The sequence below is a fragment of the Oncorhynchus mykiss genome, chromosome 9, assembly GCF_057628025.1.
Source record: "Oncorhynchus mykiss isolate SJ-2025 chromosome 9, ASM5762802v1, whole genome shotgun sequence".
In the NCBI taxonomy this organism is placed as follows: domain Eukaryota; kingdom Metazoa; phylum Chordata; class Actinopteri; order Salmoniformes; family Salmonidae; genus Oncorhynchus; species Oncorhynchus mykiss.
In genome coordinates this window covers 17968114-17992526 of record NC_143030.1, presented here as the reverse complement: position 1 = coordinate 17992526, position 24413 = coordinate 17968114, and the positions used below count along the sequence as shown (strand labels likewise).

The following is a 24413-nucleotide window of genomic DNA, read 5'->3' as shown; positions in this document are numbered from 1 at the left end:
TGAAAAACTTTCACCTGAGAAAATCTAACTCTGTAGAATTGCATTTTCACATTTGAATTTTTTTTATATTTGCTGTTTTAGTTGTGAAAATGTTATCACGTTAAGTTTCTTGGCATCACATTGAATATTTGTATCCCCATGTTGTCTCATTTATTTCACGAGATCATGTTTCCCAGTGCTACAATATTTGTAGTTTAATGACGTGTAGTTTACATTGACTCCGTAAGTCCAGCAGGCTAGTCTTTTTCTTCTTTTTTATTTCATGTTTAATTTCTTACTATTATTGTTTTTTATTGGTGCGTAACAGTTATGAAAGTTGTATTGTCAATTTTGTTTTGTATTTAAATGCCACTTTAAATGTGTACATGACACTGCAACAACATTTCCCCATGGGAACAATACAGTCAGTAAGTAAGTAATGTTATCACATGTCACTTTACATGTTGCCACCTACAGTACCAGCAGTATACCACCCTTCATCCCACTGCTGGCTTGCTTCTGAAGCTAAGCAGGGTCGGGCCTTGTCTGTCTCTGGATAGGAGACTGCTGGAAGTGGTGTTGGAGGGTCAGTAGGGGCCACTCTTCCCTCTGGTCTAAGGAGATCCCAGGGCAGTCTAGGTGACATTACCCTACTTAGTGTGCTGTCTTATTGATAGGAAGTTAAATGGTTGTCCTGACTCTCTGTGGTTATTAAAAATCCCATGTCACTTATTGTAAGACTAGGGATGTTAACCCTGGTGTCATGGCAACATTCCCAACCTAGCCACCTAATCATCCCCCTCATTACTAATTGGCATAATACAGTGTCTTCAGAAAGTATTCACACCCCTTGACTTTTTCCACATGTTGTTGTGTTACAGCCTGAATTTCAAATGTATTAGATTGAAATGCTTTGTCACTTTGTCACTGGCCTACACACAATACCCCATAGTTATTTACAAATGAAAAGCAGACATTTCAGACAAGCAGACAAGTTCAGAAGTGAATTTTATTAACAAGTCACATAATAAGTTTCATGGACTCACTATGTGTGCAATGATAGTGTTTAAAATGATTTTTGAATGACAACCTCATCTCTGTACCCCACACAGACTATTAGTTATAAGGCCCCTCAGTTGAGAAGTGAATTTCGAACACAGATTTAACCACAAGACCAGGTTTTCCAAAATCTCTTAAAGATGGGCACCTATTGGTAGATGGACAAAATGTAAAAGAGCAGACTTGAATAACCATCTGAACATGGTGAAGTTGGTAATTACACTTTGGATGGTGTATCAATACACCCAGTCACTACAACGATACAGGTGTCCTTCCTCACTTACTTGCCAGAGAGGAAGGAAACTACTCAGGGATTTCACCATGAGGCCAATGGTGACTTTTTAAAACATTTAGAGTTAAATGGCTGTGATAGGAGAAAACTGAGGATCGATCAACAACATTGTAGTTACTCCACAATACTAACCTAATTGACAGAGTGAAAAGAAGGAAGCCTGTACAGAATACAAATATTCCACAACATGCATCCTGTTTGCAACAACATACTAAAGTAATTCTGCAAAAAATGTGGCAAAGCAATACTGTTTTTTTGTGCTGAATACAGAGTGTTATGGTTGGAGCAAATACAATACAATACATTCATCATGAGTTCCACTCCTCATATTTTCAAGTGGTGACTGCATCATGTTATGGGTTTGCTTGCAATCGAGGACTGGGGAATTTTTCAGGATAAAAAATAAACAGAGTTAAGCACAGGCAAAATCCTAGAGAAAATTTGGTTGTCTGCTTTCCACCAGACCCTGGAGATGAATTCACCTTCCAGCAGGACAATAACCTAAAACACAATGCCAAATCTACAATGGAGTTGATTACCACGAAGAAAGTCAATGTTCTTGAGTGGCTGAGATACAGTTTTGACTTTACTTGAAAATCTATGGCAAGACCTGAAAATGGTTGTCTAGCAATGATCAACAGCCAATTTGACAGAGCTTGAATCATTTAAAAAATAATAATGGGCAAATATTGCACAGTCCAGGTGTTGAAAGCCAAGGAAAACCAAGAAAAACTCACAGCTGGAATCACTGTCAAAGTTGATTCTATAAAGTAATGACTCAGGGGTGTGAATAATTATGTAGTTAAGATATTTCTGTATTTCATTTTCAATAGATTTTCAAACATTTCTAAAAACATGTTTCACTTTGTCATTATGGGTATTGTGTGTAGATGGGTGAGAAAAGTAAACAATTTAATACATTTTGATTTCAGGCTGTAACACAACAAAATGTGAAATTAGTCAAGGGGTATGAATACTTTCTGAAGGCACTCTCTCGTCACCTCTCCACCTAATAGCTGATGTGTGGTGAGAGCTCTGACACACAACTGATCACCCAGGTGGGGGCAACACATTGCTGGTGGATGAGGTGGGTTTCCCCCTACTATGTAAAGCGCTTTGAGTACCTCAATTGGTTAAAAAGAGATATATAAATATAAAATATAACACAGAATATACTGTTATTTAATGACAATGTTTGCTAACAATATCAGTGTAAACAAACACTGTACATGAATGAATTCCCCTAGCAACATTCCTCAGCTGTATACCACAACAAGTGGCAGGGTGGCCGTTTTGTGGTAGTTTCAATTACGGACTGCAGCTTTAAAATGGCCAGAGACATACCATGTCCTGCAATATCATTTTAGTACAATTTACTAATAAGCATTTCCACTGTTTTATCAATAAGGAATAAAACACAAAAAAGCTAAAGTATAACATTTTCTTAATATACATGAGTAGTCTTTTTTCCATCAAAGGTTTAGTAAATCAGGTAATTAGTGTTCATACACAAACACACTAACTCAGTACTTACAGAGTAACACACAGATCAAGGTGGACTCCATTGTGTCCTGCTGGAACTCTGAACTACAGTTCTTCTGACAAACCCCTCTACTTCCTATACGATGACAGACGGATTAGTTCACGCCTCTTTACCATCACACAGAGGACTAGAGAGAAAAGCTTTCAACAGAAATGAACAAAGACTGAAAAAAGAGTATCGGTTAAAGGCGTGTTTCTTTTCTGACCAACTTCTCTGTAGGGCCCCACACTGCATGATGTCACACAGGTTACTTCCTCTTTAGCCAGCTAGCCAGCTAACCTCAGTTGTTCCACTGCCCACACAGGAAATATAACAACTTCAGACAAACCCTAACTTAACAGGGCTCCTGAGAGGCACAGCGGTCTAAGGCACTGCATCTCAGTGCGAGAGGCGTCACTACAGACCCTGGTTTGATTTCAGGCTGTATCACAACCGGCCATGATTGGGCGTCCCATAGGGTGCCACACAATTGGCCCAGCGTCGTTAGGGTTTGGCTGGGGTAGGCCGTCATTGTAAATAAGAATTTGTTCTTAACTGACTTGCCTGGTTAAATAAAGATGTTTTTAATAACAAACACACACGTGCACACACACCTATGCACGAACCCGCACATACACACACATGCACGCACCATAGAGAATTGCTTTGTTCGCTAGGTTATAAACCCTGCATGACGATAGCTGCCAGGACCTATTGCAGGGCTCTAAAATAAAAATACAAATTTGTAACAATAGTGCTCCCAAATGTTTTAAGTTAGGAGCACCACATTTTTATATTGATTGAGATACAGCCTATATTGGGCCAATATGAATTCTAGCTACTTTTGAAGCACATGTTGTGCCCCAGAAACTAATATGTAACACTGTAAAGACATTTGTTTATTATAAAAGCTAAAATGTGTATACAAATACCTGTCATTGGAATTACAGTAATTTGTGGATATTAGGATTCTAAATTGTGTAAATGCACTATTTTCCTATTGAGATGCATTACAATTAAAATTGTACACTGTCTCTTTAAAACGTCAGGTGACTGAAGTCTAAACAAATGGTTAATGACGGGAGAGTAGTTTTAGACCGGCTCACGATATGGTATATGAATATAAAATGTGGTTCCGGCGATTCACTATTGGGAGATTTTGGTAATATGGGTCTTTTGAACTGTTTGGGCTAGAAGCTAGCCTGCTTTTGCTGCGTTAATGGTCCCACCATGATGCTGACAAATCTGAACTGGCTTCTTTCTCTAGGGCAGTACCAGATAGCTGTCTGTGGCTCTGCCGCCCAATGAGGGTGAAGTAAACCCCCCCCCCCCCCCCCCCCCCTTCTTCCCTAAGACCCAGAAGTAAAGTAAGAAATTACTATACTGACTGATCTCTAGCTCAAAGGAGAGTGTTATCCATAACAGCGTCAAGTCGCATTTGCCAAAATAATCTCTTAGAATCCTTAAAAGGGCTGAGGGGCTTTAACAGTGAGCGCCGGAAACCTGGTCTCCCGTAGAACAGGGAAGCCAATATGGTTTCACCTGTCTTGTTGTATAGAGTAGCAGCGCCCTTTGATACAAAAACAGAGGGTGGCCAGTGTTGGGGCAGTAACTGAAAGGTTGGTTGTTTGAATCCCTGAGCCGTCAAAGTGGATAAATCTGCCGTTCTGCCCTTGAGCAAGGCAGTTAAACCCCCACAACAACTGTTCCCCAGGTGCAAAAGACATGGATGTCAATTAAGGCAGCCCCCCTCACCACTCTGATTCAGAGGGTTTGGGTTCAATGCGGAAGCCACATTTCAGTTGAATGTGTTCAGTTCTGCAAAGACAAAGAAGCCCCTTGACTGTGATTGTTTGCGCCAACAGTTAGAGGCAAAAAGGGCCATGGTGAAGGGTGGAAGACATATTGCCCTCCTGCTCTGTGTGTTGGTGAGACTGGAGGGAGGGCTGACATGCTGAATCCACCCCTGGCTGAAAACATGAGAAAGTGCCGGGGGGAGAGCTTGAGGGAGGTGGGCATTCAGGGGGAACAAAAAGTGTGTGTCCTCCATTTTCTGTTGTGAGCACAACACAGCCACTAATGTCAGCTGCTGCACAGAGAATAGAATAGAATAGAGAGAAGCATTCTACAGAAATGTATGAAGACTGTGAGAAAAAAAGAGTAACCGTTGCTGGCCTGTATGTTTTCTGACTGACTTCTTATGATTAGCTACATGACCTCACACTGGTTACTTCCGTATTGGAGAAAAGGAGGGTGAAATGAGAATAGATACCGGAGATGCCATCAGAGCTTGCAGTTGGATATCAGAATGTGCAGATGGTTGTTTAATTTTTGCACCCACAATGCACAGAAAGATAGATAGATAGATAGATAGATAGATATGCCTTACTGAGTGTAGGCCTCCCTTCAAGCCTAGGGTGCTAACCTGGGTTGGCGCCCCTCCTTGGGTTGTGCCGTGGCGGAGATCTTTGTGGGCTATACTCGGCCTTGTCTCAGGATGGTAAGTTGGTGGTTGAAGATATCCCCCTAGTGGTGTGGGGGCTGTGCTTTGGCAAAGTGGGTGGGGTTATATCCTTCCTGTTTGGCCCTGTCCGGGGGTATCATCGGTTGGGGCCACAGTGTCTCCTGACCCCTCCTGTCTCAGCCTCCAGTATTTATGCTGCAGTAGTTTATGTGTCGGGGGGCTAGGGTCAGTTTGTTATATCTGGAGTACTTATCCTGTCTTATCCGGTGTCCTGTGTGAATTTAAGTATGCCCTCTCTAATTCTCTCTTTCTCTCTCTCAGAGGACCTGAGGCCTAGGACAATGCCTCAGGACTACCTGGCATGATGACTCCTTGCTGTCCCCAGTCCACCTGGCCGTGCTGCTGCTCCAGTTTCAACTGTATTGCCTGCGACTATGGAATCCTGACCTGTTCACCGGACGTGCTACCGGTCCCACACCTATTATTTGACCATGCTGGTCATTATTGAACATTTGAACATCTTGGCCATGTTCTGTTATAATCTCCACCCGGCACAGCCAGAAGAGGACTGGCCACCCCTCATAGCCTGGTTCCTCTCTAGGTTTTGGCCTTTCTAGGGAGTTTTTCCTAGCCAACGAGCTTCAACACCTGCATTGCTTGCCGTTTGTGGTTTTAGGCTGGGTTTCTGTACAGCACTTTGAGATATCAGCTGATGTACAAAGGGCTAAATACATCAAGTTTGATTTGATTTTGATTTGAACCTCAGTTGTTCCTCTGCCCACAAATAGACATCTTCACCCCCACCTTCTTCCTCCTCCTCACCCCCTCTCTTCACACACATTACTGATATGTAGTAGCATGAGTCAAAACCACAGTCCGCTAGCTAACTCCTTCATTATTCAGATGGATCTGAGGGATACTTTTAGTTAAAGACTGACCACATATATATATGTCTTTGTTATTGTGTTGTTTATGTGATGTGTATCAGGGTAATTGTTCATGTATTTTGCATGTGCATGTGTGTGTGTTGTTTAGTTTGTATGTGTGTGTGTACGTCAGAAGCATACACATGCATTACCAAAAAACAGAGATGGGAGGAGATTCAAAGCTGGGAAACTGGGTACATGAATCAAAACATTTTAGCGTTTCCCAATTTATTCCAATAATTTACCTCTAAATATCTGAATGTGTATTTTTGTAGAGTGTAGAGTGTGCGACACTTGTACAACATGTAAAGGAGCAAACATAAATAGAGAGAGAAAGGTTAAAGGGGAAAAGCAGTCAGACTTCACCTTTAGTGGGTACAGCCTGGTAAACATCTGGGGTTATCGCCCCCTTCAGGGACAGGCTTGTAACTACTCCACATTCTAGTGGATCACAATATAGAAACTAATATGGTCGTTGGTCACATAGCAACAGCATAAGCCCACAGTGTACTGGGTCTGCCCTCTTATTCCTTCCTCTCTCTATCTCATCATAATAGTACAGACATGGAACACTTCTGTATGGGTTCATATCAGTAGAAGTCAATCTGAATGTGGTTTACAGAAGACTGTCAGCCCTATGGAGATTTTGTTAGAAAGTGTTACATAATAAGAAATGTGTAGAAACATTCAAGCATTGTTTCAACTCAGAAATACAGAAAGTAAAATGAATATGTACTTAAATCAAGTTATATTTCAAAGCAATACAATGATGAGGTGAATCATCACTTCCATAGTGGAACACTCATCTGACTACTATAACAACTACTGAAACCATTTTACAAAATACATGTTGAAAATGTATATCTGCTGTAAAAGTTTATTTTATTTTTTTACAAAATACTTAGACAGTATTTGAAAACGAATATAAGTCAAAAGTTTGTGGAGTTTAAAGGTAGATTCAGCGATTTGACATAGATGTAGAAAGTAAACTGCATAGTGGTTCAATTTCCACAACAACTAAGAACGTTGAAGCATGAGACTCAACTTCCCTGTTTTGGTCCTGTGACTTCCAGACTGTGAACGTGAAGTGAACCCGTGCATATGTGCAGATACTGTCTGTGGCTGTGTGAGAATGAAGTCTTGCATCTCGCTCATCTCAATATCTGCAGTGATACTCTTGGCAACGTAATTTCGCTGAGTCTACCCTTTATATAAAAATAAGTGTTAAAGCTGCATTATGTAAATATACATTTTTAATAACAAACTATAGCTACGTGTTCTATCTTAACTGTTATAGTAGGTCGACCAACCAGGTATAAACGCATCTTTAGTATTTAAAATTAGAATAAAAAACAGAAAAGATTCATGTACTGTATATATCCACCTGTATGTAAAAAGCATGACATTATTTAAAATACAACATATTTAAAAAACTACAACAAATTTGACTTTTAATTTTAAAAAATGCACTACACTCTTGTTTAATTAGCAAACTGAAATAAAGACAGATAAGTGTAATATCAAAAAAATCTACATCAATCAACAATAACAAAGGAAAGCTTACAAGCCACCAAAAGCTGAAATTGTTAACTTACAAAACCATAACATTCAGCATTTGTGAAATTCCATTTAGTGATATTAAACTCAGTAAACACAATCATATATCAATGGTAAAAACTTAACAATCATAAAAGTGGTTGTTCAGCTTACAGTTCATGCTGTAATGATCACACTGATGATTCGTTCTGTTCGATGACATCATCACATGGTATCTGGTCTTGAGGAGATTTGACTGTTGAACACAAACCTACAGGAATATAATGGATGGAAAGTATCACTAGAGACTGCTCTTTCAAATGTACACAGCTATAAAATGTAAACAATCAGAGAGCATGACAAAAAGAAAGAGATTATCCAGCTGGATAAACTGGTTGTAAATACACTGAAATAATGTTCTCACCTCGAGCCCTGCAGCATTTCACTGTCAGCACAATGGACACCAGTAGAAAAGGAGACACCACCAGTAGACCACACAGCAGCCTGGTCAGAGAGATGGAGACAACGGAACCTGGAGGGACTAGAAAAACACATGTTTTACCTACAATACACCTGAACACACACACACACACACACACACACACACACACACACACACACACACACACACACACACACACACACACACACACCTCTCACTGGCACCCATCTCTCTGGTGATTCTCCTTCACCAGATTTACACGTATAGAATCCTTCATCTGACTTGGATACTGCAGGGATGGTCATCTCTCCTGTGGTCTCATTCTTGATGAGTGTTCCATCTTTGTAGAAATCAGTCTTGGGTTTAGGATTTGTTCCCTGATGTCTAAATGTACAGGTCAGAGTCACAGAGTCTCCTTCAGTCACAGGATGGACAGGACTCTCCAGGATCACATCACCAGCTGTGTAACATAATATATAAATAATACTGTAAATCTGGAGTCATCACTCACAATACATCAACATCTTTTAAGCTTGTACATTTTTACATTGACATTTTAGTCACTTAGCAGATGATCTTGTCCAGAGTGACTTACAGTTAGTTAGATAGCTAGGTGGGACAATCACATATCTCAGTCTTAGTAAGTAAATTTTTCTTCAATAAAGCATCAACCAGAAAGTCAGTGCTAGGCGGCGGTAAAAGTCAAGAGTGACTGTTAGTTCTGTGTTTTTAGGGTGGGTGGATATTTTATGAGATGCAATCATTCAGTTACAGAACTGAAAATCATATCATACATACATGTAAAAGAAACACTGTGAATGTTGTACAACAGACGCTCCATGCACTGTGAATGTTGTACAACAGATGCACCATGCACTGTGAATGTTGTACAACAGACGCTCCACGCACTGTGAATGTTGTACAACAGACGCTCCACACACTGTGAATGTTGTACAACAGATGCTACACACAATGTGAATGTTGAAAAACAGATGCTCCATGCACTGTGAATGTTGTACAACAGATGCTCCATGCACTGTGAATGTTGTACAACAGATGCACCATGCACTGTGAATGTTGTACAACAGACGCTCCACGCACTGTGAATGTTGTACAACAGACGCTCCACACACTGTGAATGTTGTACAACAGATGCTACACACAATGTGAATGTTGAAAAACAGATGCTCCATGCACTGTGAATGTTGTACAACAGATGCTCCATGCACTGTGAATGTTGTACAACAGACGCTCCATGCACTGTGAATGTTGTACAACAGATGCTCCACACACTGTGAATGTTGTACAACAGATGCTCCACACACTGTGAATGTTGTACAACAGATGATCCACACACTGTGAATGTTGTACAACAGATGATCCACGCACTGTGAATGTTTGTTCAACAGATGCTCCACACACTGTGATGTTGACAGTATTACTGTACTCTCCAGACTCACACAATAGCATTAATTTGTCATAAAACTGTTTTAGACTCACCAGTAATGTTTATCTGGACTGGGTCACTGTACAGGGTGTAGTAGACTGGGTCTCCTCTCCCAGCTCTGCACCAGTACTGTCCTCCATCAGAGACACTGACCCTGCTGAGTGTGTAGGAGTATCCAGAGGTTGTGGTTACTGGTGTAGACTCTGGTCTGTGTCTGTACCAGGAAAACTTCCAACCAGGAGACTCTACAGTACAGCTCAGTGTAATACTGTCTCCTGTGAATATGTTCTCTTTGTCTGAAGTCAGTGTGGTCTTTGGCTGATAATCTGTGGGTATTTCAATAGGTTTGAATGGTAAGATAACAACAACAGCAACAACAACCAAAAGACTCACTATTCACAGTAACAGAGACAACATCACTGATGGCTGAAGATGTGGGTCTGGATTTTCTCTCTCCCTGACACCAGTAGAGACCCTGGTCAGACTCAGTAACTCTACTGATGGATGAAGATGTGGGTCTGGATCTTCTCTCTCCCTGACACCAGTAGAGACCCTGGTCAGACTCAGTAACTCTACTGATGGATGAAGATGTGGGTCTGGATCTTCTCTCTCCCTGACACCAGTAGAGACCCTGGTCAGACTCAGTAACTCTACTGATGGATGAAGATGTGGGTCTGGATCTTCTCTCTCCCTGACACCAGTAGAGACCCTGGTCAGACTCAGTAACTCTACTGATGGATGAAGATGTGGGTCTGGATCTTCTCTCTCCCTGACACCAGTAGAGACCCTGGTCAGACTCAGTAACTCTACTGATGGATGAAGATGTGGGTCTGGATCTTCTCTCTCCCTGACACCAGTAGAGACCCTGGTCAGACTCAGTAACTCTACTGATGGATGAAGATGTGGGTCTGGATCTTCTCTCTCCCTGACACCAGTAGAGACCCTGGTCAGACTCAGTAACTCTACTGATGGATGAAGATGTGGGTCTGGCTCTTCTCTCTCCCTGACACCAGTAGAGACCCTGGTCAGACTCAGTAACTCTACTGATGGCTGAAGATGTGGGTCTGGATCTTCTCTCTCCCTGACACCAGTAGAGACCCTGGTCAGACTCAGTAACTCTACTGATGGATGAAGATGTGGGTCTGGATCTTCTCTCTCCCTGACACCAGTAGAGACCCTGGTCAGACTCAGTAACTCTACTGATGGATGAAGATGTGGGTCTGGATCTTCTCTCTCCCTGACACCAGTAGAGACCCTGGTCAGACTCAGTAACTCTACTGATGGATGAAGATGTGGGTCTGGATCTTCTCTCTCCCTGACACCAGTAGAGACCCTGGTCAGACTCAGTAACTCTACTGATGGATGAAGATGTGGGTCTGGATCTTCTCTCTCCCTGACACCAGTAGAGACCCTGGTCAGACTCAGTAACTCTACTGATGGATGAAGATGTGGGTCTGGATCTTCTCTCTCCCTGACACCAGTAGAGACCCTGGTCAGACTCAGTAACTCTACTGATGGATGAAGATGTGGGTCTGGATCTTCTCTCTCCCTGACACCAGTAGAGACCCTGGTCAGACTCAGTAACTCTACTGATGGATGAAGATGTGGGTCTGGATCTTCTCTCTCCCTGACACCAGTAGAGACCCTGGTCAGACTCAGTAACTCTACTGATGGATGAAGATGTGGGTCTGGATCTTCTCTCTCCCTGACACCAGTAGAGACCCTGGTCAGACTCAGTAACTCTACTGATGGATGAAGATGTGGGTCTGGATCTTCTCTCTCCCTGACACCAGTAGAGACCCTGGTCAGACTCAGTAACTCTACTGATGGATGAAGATGTGGGTCTGGATCTTCTCTCTCCCTGACACCAGTAGAGACCCTGGTCAGACTCAGTAACTCTACTGATGGATGAAGATGTGGGTCTGGATCTTCTCTCTCCCTGACACCAGTAGAGACCCTGGTCAGACTCAGTAACTCTACTGATGGATGAAGATGTGGGTCTGGATCTTCTCTCTCCCTGACACCAGTAGAGACCCTGGTCAGACTCAGTAACTCTACTGATGGATGAAGATGTGGGTCTGGATCTTCTCTCTCCCTGACACCAGTAGAGACCCTGGTCAGACTCAGTAACTCTACTGATGGATGAAGATGTGGGTCTGGATCTTCTCTCTCCCTGACACCAGTAGAGACCCTGGTCAGACTCAGTAACTCTACTGATGGATGAAGATGTGGGTCTGGATCTTCTCTCTCCCTGACACCAGTAGAGACCCTGGTCAGACTCAGTAACTCTACTGATGGCTGAAGATGTGGGTCTGGATCTTCTCTCTCCCTGACACCAGTAGAGACCCTGGTCAGATTCAGTAACTCTACTGATGGATGAAGATGTGGGTCTGGATCTTCTCTCTCCCTGACACCAGTAGAGACCCTGGTCAGACTCAGTAACTCTACTGATGGATGAAGATGTGGGTCTGGATCTTCTCTCTCCCTGACACCAGTAGAGACCCTGGTCAGACTCAGTAACTCTACTGATGGATGAAGATGTGGGTCTGGATCTTCTCTCTCCCTGACACCAGTAGAGACCCTGGTCAGACTCAGTAACTCTACTGATGGATGAAGATGTGGGTCTGGCTCTTCTCTCTCCCTGACACCAGTAGAGACCCTGGTCAGACTCAGTAACTCTACTGATGGATGTAGATGTGGGTCTGGATCTTCTCTCTCCCTGACACCAGTAGAGACCCTGGTCAGACTCAGTAACTCTACTGATGGATGAAGATGTGGGTCTGGATCTTCTCTCTCCCTGACACCAGTAGAGACCCTGGTCAGACTCAGTAACTCTACTGATGGATGAAGATGTGGGTCTGGATCTTCTCTCTCCCTGACACCAGTAGAGACCCTGGTCAGACTCAGTAACTCTACTGATGGATGAAGATGTGGGTCTGGCTCTTCTCTCTCCCTGACACCAGTAGAGACCCTGGTCAGACTCAGTAACTCTACTGATGGATGAAGATGTGGGTCTGGATCTTCTCTCTCCCTGACACCAGTAGAGACCCTGGTCAGACTCAGTAACTCTACTGATGGATGAAGATGTGGGTCTGGATCTTCTCTCTCCCTGACACCAGTAGAGACCCTGGTCAGACTCAGTAACTCTACTGATGGATGAAGATGTGGGTCTGGATCTTCTCTCTCCCTGACACCAGTAGAGACCCTGGTCAGACTCAGTAACTCTACTGATGGATGAAGATGTGGGTCTGGATCTTCTCTCTCCCTGACACCAGTAGAGACCCTGGTCAGACTCAGTAACTCTACTGATGGCTGAAGATGTGGGTCTGGATCTTCTCTCTCCCTGACACCAGTAGAGACCCTGGTCAGACTCAGTAACTCTACTGATGGATGAAGATGTGGGTCTGGATCTTCTCTCTCCTTGACACCAGTAGAGACCCTGGTCAGACTCAGTAACTCTACTGATGGATGAAGATGTGGGTCTGGATCTTCTCTCTCCCTGACACCAGTAGAGACCCTGGTCATACTCAGTAACTCTACTGATGGATGAAGATGTGGGTCTGGATCTTCTCTCTCCTTGACACCAGTAGAGACCCTGGTCAGACTCAGTAACTCTACTGATGGATGAAGATGTGGGTCGGGCTCTTCTCTCTCCCTGACACCAGTAGAGACCCTGGTCAGACTCAGTAACTCTACTGATGGATGAAGATGTGGGTCTGGATCTTCTCTCTCCCTGACACCAGTAGAGACCCTGGTCAGACTCAGTAACTCTACTGATGGATGAAGATGTGGGTCTGGATCTTCTCTCTCCCTGACACCAGTAGAGACCCTGGTCAGAATCAGTAACTCTACTGATGGATGAAGATGTGGGTGTGGATCTTCTCTCTCCCTGATACCAGTAGAGACCCTGGTCAGACTCAGTAACTCTACTGATGGATGAAGATGTGGGTCTGGATCTTCTCTCTCCTTGACACCAGTAGAGACCCTGGTCAGACTCAGTAACTCTACTGATGGATGAAGATGTGGGTCTGGCTCTTCTCTCTCCCTGACACCAGTAGAGACCCTGGTCAGACTCAGTAACTCTACTGATGGATGAAGATGTGGGTCTGGCTCTTCTCTCTCCCTGACACCAGAAGAGACCCTGGTCAGACTCAGTAACTCTACTGATGGATGAAGATGTGGGTCTGGATCTTCTCTCTCCCTGACACCAGTAGAGACCCTGGTCAGACTCAGCAGTTCTGCTGATGGATGAAGATGTGGGTCTGAATCTTCTCTCTCCCTGACACCAGTAGAGACCCTGGTCAGACTCAGTAACTCTACTGATGGATGAAGATGTGGGTCTGGATCTTCTCTCTCCCTGACACCAGTAGAGACCCTGGTCAGACTCAGTAACTCTACTGATGGATGAAGATGTGGGTCTGGATCTTCTCTCTCCCTGACACCGGTAGAGACCCTGGTCAGACTCAGTAACTCTACTGATGGATGAAGATGTGGGTCTGGATCTTCTCTCTCCCTGACACCAGTAGAGACCCTGGTCAGACTCAGTAACTCTACTGATGGATGAAGATGTGGGTCTGGATCTTCTCTCTCCCTGACACCAGTAGAGACCCTGGTCAGACTCAGTAACTCTACTGATGGATGAAGATGTGGGTCTGGATCTTCTCTCTCCCTGACACCAGTAGAGACCCTGGTCAGACTCAGTAACTCTACTGATGGATGAAGATGTGGGTCTGGATCTTCTCTCTCCCTGACACCAGTAGAGACCCTGGTCAGACTCAGTAACTCTACTGATGGATGAAGATGTGGGTCTGGATCTTCTCTCTCCCTGACACCAGTAGAGACCCTGGTCAGACTCAGTAACTCTACTGATGGATGAAGATGTGGGTCTGGATCTTCTCTCTCCCTGACACCAGTAGAGACCCTGGTCAGACTCAGTAACTCTACTGATGGATGAAGATGTGGGTCTGGATCTTCTCTCTCCCTGACACCAGTAGAGACCCTGGTCAGACTCAGTAACTCTACTGATGGATGAAGATGTGGGTCTGGATCTTCTCTCTCCCTGACACCAGTAGAGACCCTGGTCAGACTCAGTAACTCTACTGATGGCTGAAGATGTGGGTCTGGATCTTCTCTCTCCCTGACACCAGTAGAGACCCTGGTCAGACTCAGTAACTCTACTGATGGATGAAGATGTGGGTCTGGATCTTCTCTCTCCCTGACACCAGTAGAGACCCTGGTCAGACTCAGTAACTCTACTGATGGATGAAGATGTGGGTCTGGATCTTCTCTCTCCCTGACACCAGTAGAGACCCTGGTCAGACTCAGTAACTCTACTGATGGATGAAGATGTGGGTCTGGATCTTCTCTCTCCCTGACACCAGTAGAGACCCTGGTCAGACTCAGTAACTCTACTGATGGATGAAGATGTGGGTCTGGCTCTTCTCTCTCCCTGACACCAGTAGAGACCCTGGTCAGACTCAGTAACTCTACTGATGGATGTAGATGTGGGTCTGGATCTTCTCTCTCCCTGACACCAGTAGAGACCCTGGTCAGACTCAGTAACTCTACTGATGGATGAAGATGTGGGTCTGGATCTTCTCTCTCCCTGACACCAGTAGAGACCCTGGTCAGACTCAGTAACTCTACTGATGGTGGATCTGGTATTATGGTATTTATACTGGGACAAGCTAATCTCACTGTTGTCTTTGTACCATTTATAGCTCCAGTCACTGTAAGACCCAGCTGAATACGTCAGAGTGACTGTTTCTCCGGTGAACACAGGGTTTCACTGTAGTTTCAGGCAGAGCTGAGAGAAAAGAGCACTGAATATCAAAACATACGGAAACCTTCGAAATTTCCATCAATTTAGCTGTTTTGGAAAGTTCATTATAGGTGTATGTTGAACTTAAAGCTAGAATACTTAGTTAATACGTCCATTTTTGTACTTATAAATGAATGATATAATGTATACTCATTCATACCCATTGATTGTTGAATAATATAATCTGGTTTTACTCCAATGTTTGTAAACAATGTAAATGTAAACAGACAATGTAAAGCCTCAAAACATTGTTAAAACTATAATTCATTTATGGGTTGTTCTACAGAAGTGGTGCACTTTTGCACTTTTGGGGGTTTATATTTTTCCCAACTTCCAGCATCTGTCAGAAAGACAAAGATACTTCTCACACACTTTGTTTATATTACATACCTGAATTCCTTACCACCACACTAAACGGGTCACTACAGAAACATAGTGAAATATAAGCAGTAAAGGGAGCACCATGCACAGTAGTGATCATTCTGATTAACCTATTACAGATTCATCTTAGAAAATGTATTTGCATAACAAATTAACTAAATAGTAAAAACATGACGTTTAACTAATTTTCAAAACCTTTAAATTGAATTTACAGAAATATAATCTCTATTGTTCTCTGTAAAATGTTCAATGTTGATTGTATGAATGTGGAACATGTTGATTGATTTAATTACTTAAGCATCTAATTCATTATGTTGTTAAATGTTTAGTTATCACTTTGCCTTTCATTATTTTGGCAAAATAGCAGGTGTTTTGGTGTAAGTTTTTAAAAATAGAGATAAATAGAGAACGCTAGATGGAAAAAAAACTAATTTTACTACAAACATTGCCATTGACAGCTTCCACCATTAAAAAGTAGTCAACTGGGTGGGGATTCCTATGGTTTGGGAGTGATCAGCCAATGATCAAAGAATATTGTCTTCCTCCAATTGGGTTGCCTCATAGAGAAAGATAGAGGACTCTAGTGCCCAAAAGCATGTTTCTGCATGGGCAGCACTATTGAGGACTTTCACAATTTTTAAGTATTCAACTGGGTTGGACTTAATATGGTTTAAGAAATGATCACATACTTCCATTCTGGTCATCAAGTGGACAGACAATTAATTATAATTGTGAGTAAACATTCCATAACTGCAGGTAAATTGCCAACCTTGACTTTTCACCATTTCAAACAACATGGTGGCTGTTTGTTTGTTTACCAACTCATAGAAATAGTAGAAGAAGACAATTGACGATTTCGAAATGGAGATGGCCTCAATGAATCTGCCCATAATTTATTTTATTTTTTCTTTATTTAACTAGGCAAGTCAGTTAAGAACAAATTCTTATTTTCAATGACGCCTAGGAACAGTGGGTTAACTGCCTGTTCAGGGGCAGAACGACATATTTGTACCTTGTCAGCTCGGGGGTTTGAACTTGCAACCTTGCGGTTACTAGTCCAACGCTCTAACCACTAGGCTGCCACCCCAATGTGACATACAGGTAGACAATGATGCAATGTCTATCTAAGTCCATGTGTTGCCTATGGTTTGCAAACCAGGTTTTAGACCAGAACATTGGTCCCACTATCCAGAACCAGTGAATTGAGACCATAACAGATAAAGACCAAATGTGTGTGTTCTTGAGTGGTCTCAAGACCAAGACCACTAGATCCTGAGTGGTCTCAAGACCAAGACCACTAGATCCTGAGTGGTCTCAAGACCAAGACCACTAGATCCTGAGTGGTCTCAAGACCAAGACCACTAGAGCCTGAGTGGTCTCAAGGCCAAGACAAATAGATCCCGAGCACATTGGGCCCTTTCTGCAATTGTAAGAAGCTCAAGTAAAGTAAACTTGAGTACAGTACAGTACAGTACAGTAGAGTAGAGAACAGTAGAATACAGTAAAGTAGAGCACAATAGAGAATGGTACAGTTCAGTAGAACACAGTACAATACATTCAAGTATTGTACAGTAGAGTAGGGTACAGTTCAGTAGAGCACAGTACAACAGAGTAGGGCAGAGTTCAGCAGAAAACAGTACAACAGAGTAGTGTACAGTTCAGTAGAAAACAGTACAATACGGTCAACTAGAGTACAATAGAGTACAGTTCAGTAGAGCACAGTACAATAGAGTAGGGTACAGTTCAGAAGAGCACAGTACAATACATTCAAGTAGAGTACAGTAGAGTACAGTTCAGTAGAGCACAGTACAACAGAGTAGGGCAGAGTTCAGCAGAAAACAGTACAACAGAGTAGTGTACAGTTCAGTAGAAAACAGTACAATACGGTCAACTAGAGTACAATAGAGTAAGGTACAGTTCAGCAGAAAACAGTACAATAGAGTAGGCTACAATTCAGCAGACAACAGTACAACAGAGTAGAGCAGTAGAGCACAGTACAGTAGAGTAAGGTACAGTACAGTATAGTACAGTAGAGTAGGGTACAGTTCAGTAGAGTACAATAGAGTAGGGTACAGTAGTATATGGTAGTAGTAGTGTTTTGCTCAAATATATGTCAATGTTTAGGGTCTTGGATGGTTGGAGCCCCCCCGTAGGCTATACATCTCAATACTCTACACTTTTTCATGAAGTGTGCACTTGTCCGCTACCCACATTGTGGTCCTCTGTAACACAGTTGGTAGAGCATGACACATGCAACATTAACATATAGATAACTTGCAGACTTGTTTACGTGTTGCTGTGCGTTTTGTGCATTTTGTTGCCAACCTTACTTTGCTACCTGACAACTTTACGTTTTTAACTTTTTAATTACCGTTTATATTTTTGTTTTTTCCCTCACTCAACTTTTTATTCAACTTTTTCTCTCCGGACGCTTTATCTGGACGTAGTTCGTCAGGACCTCCAACAGCCGAAGCTAAGTAATAACATTAACATGAAACCTTCTAATTGCAGTCGCTGTACATACAAGAGAACGATCGCCTTACGGCGAAAATAGCTGTGCTACAAGCCCAGCTTCAGAAGCAATCGTTAGGCAAGGGTAATTTCAGTGTGGGAAAGGATGAAACAGCGTCTGTGCCACCAGTAAGTACAGATAGTGACGTTAGTATAAATCCCCTCCCCTCGCACGGTTCCCACAGTCGGACAACTTTCTCATGGCTTCTGGAGGGAAATGCTGTAGGAATGCTCAACCGGTGTCGCTCATTCAGCCGGCAGAAACTTTCAACAGGTTTTCCCCATTAAGCAGCGAGTCGGAGTCTGAGGCCGAGCCTTCTTTTGTCTCTACTCCTCCCGTTACGGGGTCTGAGACGCTGAAGCTTCCCACCATTAGCTCTGACAAATTGAAAACCCTAGTCATTGGCGACTCCATTACCCGCAGTATTAGACTTAAAACAAATCATTCAGCGATCATACATTGTTTACCAGGGGGCAGGGCTACCGACGTAAAGGCTAATCTGAAGATGGTGCTGGCTAAAGCTAAAACTGGCGAGTGTAGAGAGTATAGAGATATTGTTATCCACGTCTGCACCAACGATGTTTGTATGAAACAGTCAGAGGTCACCAAGTGCAACATAGCTTCAGCTTGTAAATCAGCTAGAAAGATGTGTCGGCATCGAATAATTGCCCTCGCTAGAAGCCTGTGTTTCAGACAGACATAAGGAAGTGGATGGCTGCAAACGTTCTACTTTTGAACTCGAACAAAACAGAGATGCTTGTTCTAGGTCCCAAGAAACAAAGAGATCTTCTGTTGAATCTGACAATTAATTTTAATGGTTGTACAGTCGTCTCAAATAAAACTGTGAAGGACCTTGGCGTTACTCTGGACCATGATCTCTCTTTTGACGAACATATCAAGACTGTTTCAAGGACAGCTTTTTTCCATCTAGGTAACATTGCAAAAATCAGAAACTTTCTGTCCAAAAACGATGCAGAAAAATGTATCCATGCTTTTGTTACTTCTAGGTTAAACTACTGCAATGCTCTACTTTCTGGTTACCCGGATAAAGCACTAAATAATACGGCTGCTAGAATCCTGACTAGAACCCAAAAATGTGATCATATTACTCCAGTGCTAGCCTCCCTACACTGGCTACCTGTCACGGCAAGGGCTGATTTCAAGGTTTTACTGCTAACCTACAAAGCATAACATGGGCTTGCTCCTACCTATCTCTCTGATTTGGTCCTGTCGTACATACCTACAAGTACGCTACGGTCACAAGACGCAGGCCACCTAATTGTCCCTAGAATTTCTAAGCAAACAGCTGGAGGCATGGCTTTCTCCTATAGAGTTCCATTTTTATGCAATGGTCTGCCTACCCATGTGAGCGACGCAACCTCGGTCTCAACCTTTAAGTCTTTACTGAAGACTCATCTCTTCAGTGGGTCATATGATTGAGTGTAGTCTGGCCCAGGAGTGTGAAGGTGAACGGAAAGGCTCTGGAGCAACGAACCGCCCTTGCTGTCTCTGCCTGGCCGGTTCCCCTCTTTCCACTGGGATTCTCTGCCTCTAACCCTATTACAGGGGCTGAGTCACTGGCTTAATGGTGCTCTTTCATGCCGTCCCTAGGAGGGGAGCGTCACTTGAGTGGGTTGAGTCACTGATGTGATCTTCCTGTCTGGGTTGGCGCCCCCCCTTGGGTTGTGCCGTGGCGGAGATCTTTGTGGGCTATACTCAGCCTTGTCTCAGGATGGTAAGTTGGGGGTTGAAGATATCTCTCTAGTGGTGCGGGGGCTGTACTTTGGCAAAGTGGGTGGGGTTATATCCTTCCTGTTTGGCCCTGTCCGGGGGTATCATCGGATGGGGCTACAGTGTCTCCTGACCCTCCTGTCTCAGCCTCCAGTATTTATGCTGCAGTAGTTTATGTGTCCGGGGCTAGAGTCAGTTTGTTATATCTGGAGTACTTCTCCTGTCTTACCGGTGTCCTGTGTGAATTTAAGTATGCTGTCTCTAATTCTCTCTCTCTCGTCGGAGTGCATGCTGGGAGTGAGTCGTTAAGCAGGAGTGATTGTGAGAGCGAATGGAATTTCTTTTCACTCTATCGGGTTTTGGTATGTATATATATATATATATATATATATTGATTAGTTTAGTTGTTTTAATGGTATCTTGTTTAACTATCATTAAGCACGTATAGGGGTGGTGGGATCTTTGAGGTTGGTTTTTCGCGAGGGCACAACCAGCGGGTGGGGCTGGTTGCAATGGCCACTCGCGGAAGTGTAGAGTTTGAAAAACTGAGTCGGAGGTATGGAGTAAAGATTCCTGCTGCGGCCAGGTGTTCAGTGGAAGAATGTAGCTTGGCTGTGGGTGCTATCATTGGGTATGATAGCATCAAATCAGCCTCAAGGATGAATAGCGCTGTAGTGTAGTATTCTTAGATTCAATTGAAAAGGTGAATAAGATAGTTGAGAGAGGTGTTGTGTTGCGGGAGACACAGACGCCGGTATTTCCGCTTATGAATCCGGCGAAGAAAGTTATGCTTTCTAACGTGCCACCATTTGTTAGAGATGAAGTGTTAGAGCGAGAGTTATCTCGCCATGGTCAAATCGTATCTACAATAAAGAAGGTTCTTTTTGGATGCAAATCTCCGTTGTTGAAACATGTCGTGTCTCATAGGAGACAAGTGCATATGATTTTAAAAAAGGAAGGAGATTAACTGAATTTAGCGTTTAGTTTTAAGATTGATGGATTTGATTATGTCTTCTATGCATCTACTGAATCAATGAAATGTTTTGGATGTGGAAGAGAGGGGCATTTGGTGCGTAGTTGTCCAGAGAATGAGCGCGCTGAGCCTGGTAGTAGCTTTAGTGCGGGTGCAATTAACGCACCACCGCGAAGGGATGAAAATACTACGGGTGCAGGGGAAGAGAGAAGGTGGGCAGATGTGGTTGGAAAAGTAGGAGAGGAAGGCATTGTGGATACGGGGGCAATTGTGGTAGATCAGAACAAAGAGGGAGAGGAAACAGTAGGTGAGATTGTGACTGCCGTCGCTGAGGTGGTGCTGGAAAATGAAATTGGAGGTCAAGAGGAGATTGAAATAACGGAAAAGGAAGCGGATGTTTTCAAAATACCGAGGAGTAAAAGGAAGAATTTAAGGGGTGGTGAAGGGTCTAATTCTAAGAGAAAGGTAGAGATGGATAAATCAGTTGAAGATGAACAGGTTGTAGAGATGGAGTTTTCTTCTGGGGAGGATAGCGGGAGTGAATCATCTGACGCGTCACAACAATATAGTGAGATAGATGGGGTGGAAGGGATCGAGAAGATACGTCAATTTCTGAAGTTGACAAAAGGGAAGAAATATATGCAGGATTACAATGTAACTGATTTTTTCCCTGAACGTGAATTGTTTATTGAATCAGCAAAGTTTCTGATGTCAAAAATTACAGGGGGAGGTTTGAAAAGCCCTGAAATTGCTAGACTCAAGAAAGTGGTCACGAGAGTGATAAGTGATGTAAATTCTAAAGAAAATGAAAGAGTTCAGTTGCAGTTTTAACTCTATAAAGAGACGTGGTGGCTGTATCTTCCTCTGTATTTTTTTTAAAATCCATGAGCAGTTTTAAGATCTCTTCTTTAAACGTAAATGGGGCAAGAGATGTTAAAAAAAGAGCCATGGTGTATGAGTTAATGAGGGGAAAGGGAAGTGACAATTTTTCTACAAGAAACGCATAGTAATTTGGAAAATGAAGTTATGTGGCAACAGGAGTGGGGGGGACAGTGGTGTGTAGTCATAAAGACTCAAAAAGTGGGGGTGTGGTTATCTTGTTCTCAAAAGGGTTTTTGCCTTTGTCATATGAGGTTGAAGAGGTAGTTGAGGGGAGGTTATTAAAAGTTAGAGCAAGGTATGAAAACATCAATATGTGTCTGATAAATGTATATGCCCCAGTGGTGACAGTTGAGAGAGTATGTTTTTTAGAGACATTATCAAATACCATTGAGAAATGTAACAAAGAAGATTATTTGTTTATTGCTGGGGATTTTAACTGCACAGTTAGCGATTTAGATAGAAATCACCAAGAACCTCATATAGCCTCAAGGACGTTTTTAAAACGCCTTATTGTAACAAATGAACTGTGTGATATTTGGCGGAGTCAACATGGAGGAACAAGGCAGTATACCTGGGCGCATGTGAGAGAGAACATCATCTCTATGGCCAGGTTAGATAGGTTTTATGTTTTTGAGCATCAATCTCAGGTCTGTAAATCAAGTGTGATAACCCCAGTGGGATTTTCTGATCATTGTTTAATAACAGAGGTGGTGTTCATTAACGATGTAAAACCTAAAAGCGCATACTGGCATTTTAATATAACTTTATTGAGTGATGCTCACTTCAGGAACTGTTTCAGGTTTTTTTGGGAGAGGTGGAGGTCTCAAAAGGCCAGTTTTGTGTCCCTTCAACAATGGTGGGATATAGGGAAAATCCAGATTCAACAATTTTGTAATCAATACACGAGGAATGTCACCAAGGATATCACCAGATCAATGAAAGCCCTAGAGATTGAAATAGTGGAACTCATGACGTTGGTTGAGACCACAGGAGATCGAGGCCATACTCAGGCCCTCAAGAGGAGAAAAGCTGCATTGGCAGACCTGCTGGGTATCAGAGCACAGGGGGCACTGGTGAGAAGTAAGTTTCAGGGAATATCTGAAATGGATGCCTCATCCAAATTTTTCTTTGGTTTAGAGAAAAAGAATGGACAAAGAAAAATTATTCATTGTCTCAAATCAGCTGTTGGACAAGAGCTCACTAGCCCTAGTGAAATTAGAAAGAGGGCAGTAGAGTTCTATGCTGAGCTCTACAAGTGTGAGTACAAAGAGGACAAAACAGTGACACAGCAGTTCTTTGATGGGCTCCCAAAGGTGGCTGCAGAAGCTCAGGTTGAGCTTGAGCAACCATTGTCTTTGCAGGATTTATACACTGCATTAAAAGTTATGGAAAATGGAAGGGCACCAGGCATTGATGGGCTTCCCGTTGACTTTTTTAAGTCTTTTTGGGCTATGTTGGGAGAGGATTGGTTAGAAGTAGCTAATGATAGTTTAACCGGAGGGTCATTACCAATAAGCTGCAGAAGGGCTGTCCTCACCCTACTGCCCAAAAAGGGTGACCCGAGGGAGGTGAAGAACTGGAGGCCGGTGGCTTTATTGTGCACTGATTATAAGATATTGTCAAAGGCTTTGTCCAACAGGCTGAGGGAGGTGATGGGGCAAATCATACATACGGATCAGTCCTACTGTGTTCCTGGCAGGCAGATAGGGGATAACATTTCTCTGATTCGTGATTTTTTGGACGTCTCTAGGGCTATTGGGTTGGATGCTGGTCTAATTTCAATTGATCAGGAAAAGGCATTTGACCGAGTTGAACATCAATATTTATGGCACACGTTTGAGGCGTTTGGGTTCAGCTCTGGTTTTATTGCCATGATAAAGGTGATATATGGTGACATTGAAAGTGTATTGAAAGTTAACGGTGGTTTGAGTGCTCCTTTTAAAGTGTGTAGAGGTATTAGGCAGGGATGTTCTATGTCAGGGATGTTATATGCCATTGCTATAGAACCACTACTAAATAGCATTAGAAGTCGCATTGCAGGGGTGTGCCTTTCAGAGGATATTCCTCCTATTCGTCTTTCAGCCTATGCTGATGATGTAGTTGTGCTAGTGAAAAATCAAGCGGAGGTGGATAGCTTGAGTCTAATGGTTGATCGTTTTAGGGGAATATCCTCTGCAAAGGTAAATTGGGAAAAGAGTTGTGCTTTACAGATTGGAGAATGGTCTGGAGGGATCATGCCTTTGCCAAGGGGGCTAGAATGGTGTAAGGGAGATTTTAAGTATCTTGGAGTGTACCTAGGAAATGAGGGGACTATGGAAAAAAATTGGAGTGGGGTGGTTGAAATGGTGGAAGGGAGGATGAGGAGATGGCGTTGGTTATTATCTCGTATGTCATATAGGGGGCACACTATTATAGTTAACAATGTGATTGCCTCTGCACTGTGGCA

General features: G+C 43.1%; 2 protein-coding genes across 2 annotated transcripts in view; both read right to left on the bottom strand.

Annotated features, from left to right (window-relative positions):
• Positions 1-7852: 7852 nt before the first annotated feature.
• Positions 7853-24413, bottom strand: part of LOC149980799 (basement membrane-specific heparan sulfate proteoglycan core protein-like) — a 162250-nt gene continuing 145689 nt past the window's right edge. Inside the window, exons 15-18 of the mRNA XM_090185681.1 lie at positions 9721-9993; positions 8432-8680; positions 8203-8319; positions 7853-8049 (exon numbers count right to left, since the gene is read on the bottom strand). Coding sequence (XP_090041807.1) covers positions 7970-8049; positions 8203-8319; positions 8432-8680; positions 9721-9993 — 719 coding nt within the window. The 3' untranslated portion in view covers positions 7853-7969. The remainder of the gene's footprint in view (positions 8050-8202; positions 8320-8431; positions 8681-9720; positions 9994-24413) is intronic.
• LOC149980801 (uncharacterized) lies at positions 10000-16564 on the bottom strand. Its single transcript, XM_090185638.1, has 2 exons — positions 16559-16564; positions 10000-12464 (listed from the first exon to the last, which is right to left on the bottom strand). Exons 1-2 carry the CDS (start codon positions 16562-16564, stop codon positions 10005-10007), a joined length of 2466 nt encoding a protein of 821 aa, XP_090041764.1. The 3' UTR covers positions 10000-10004.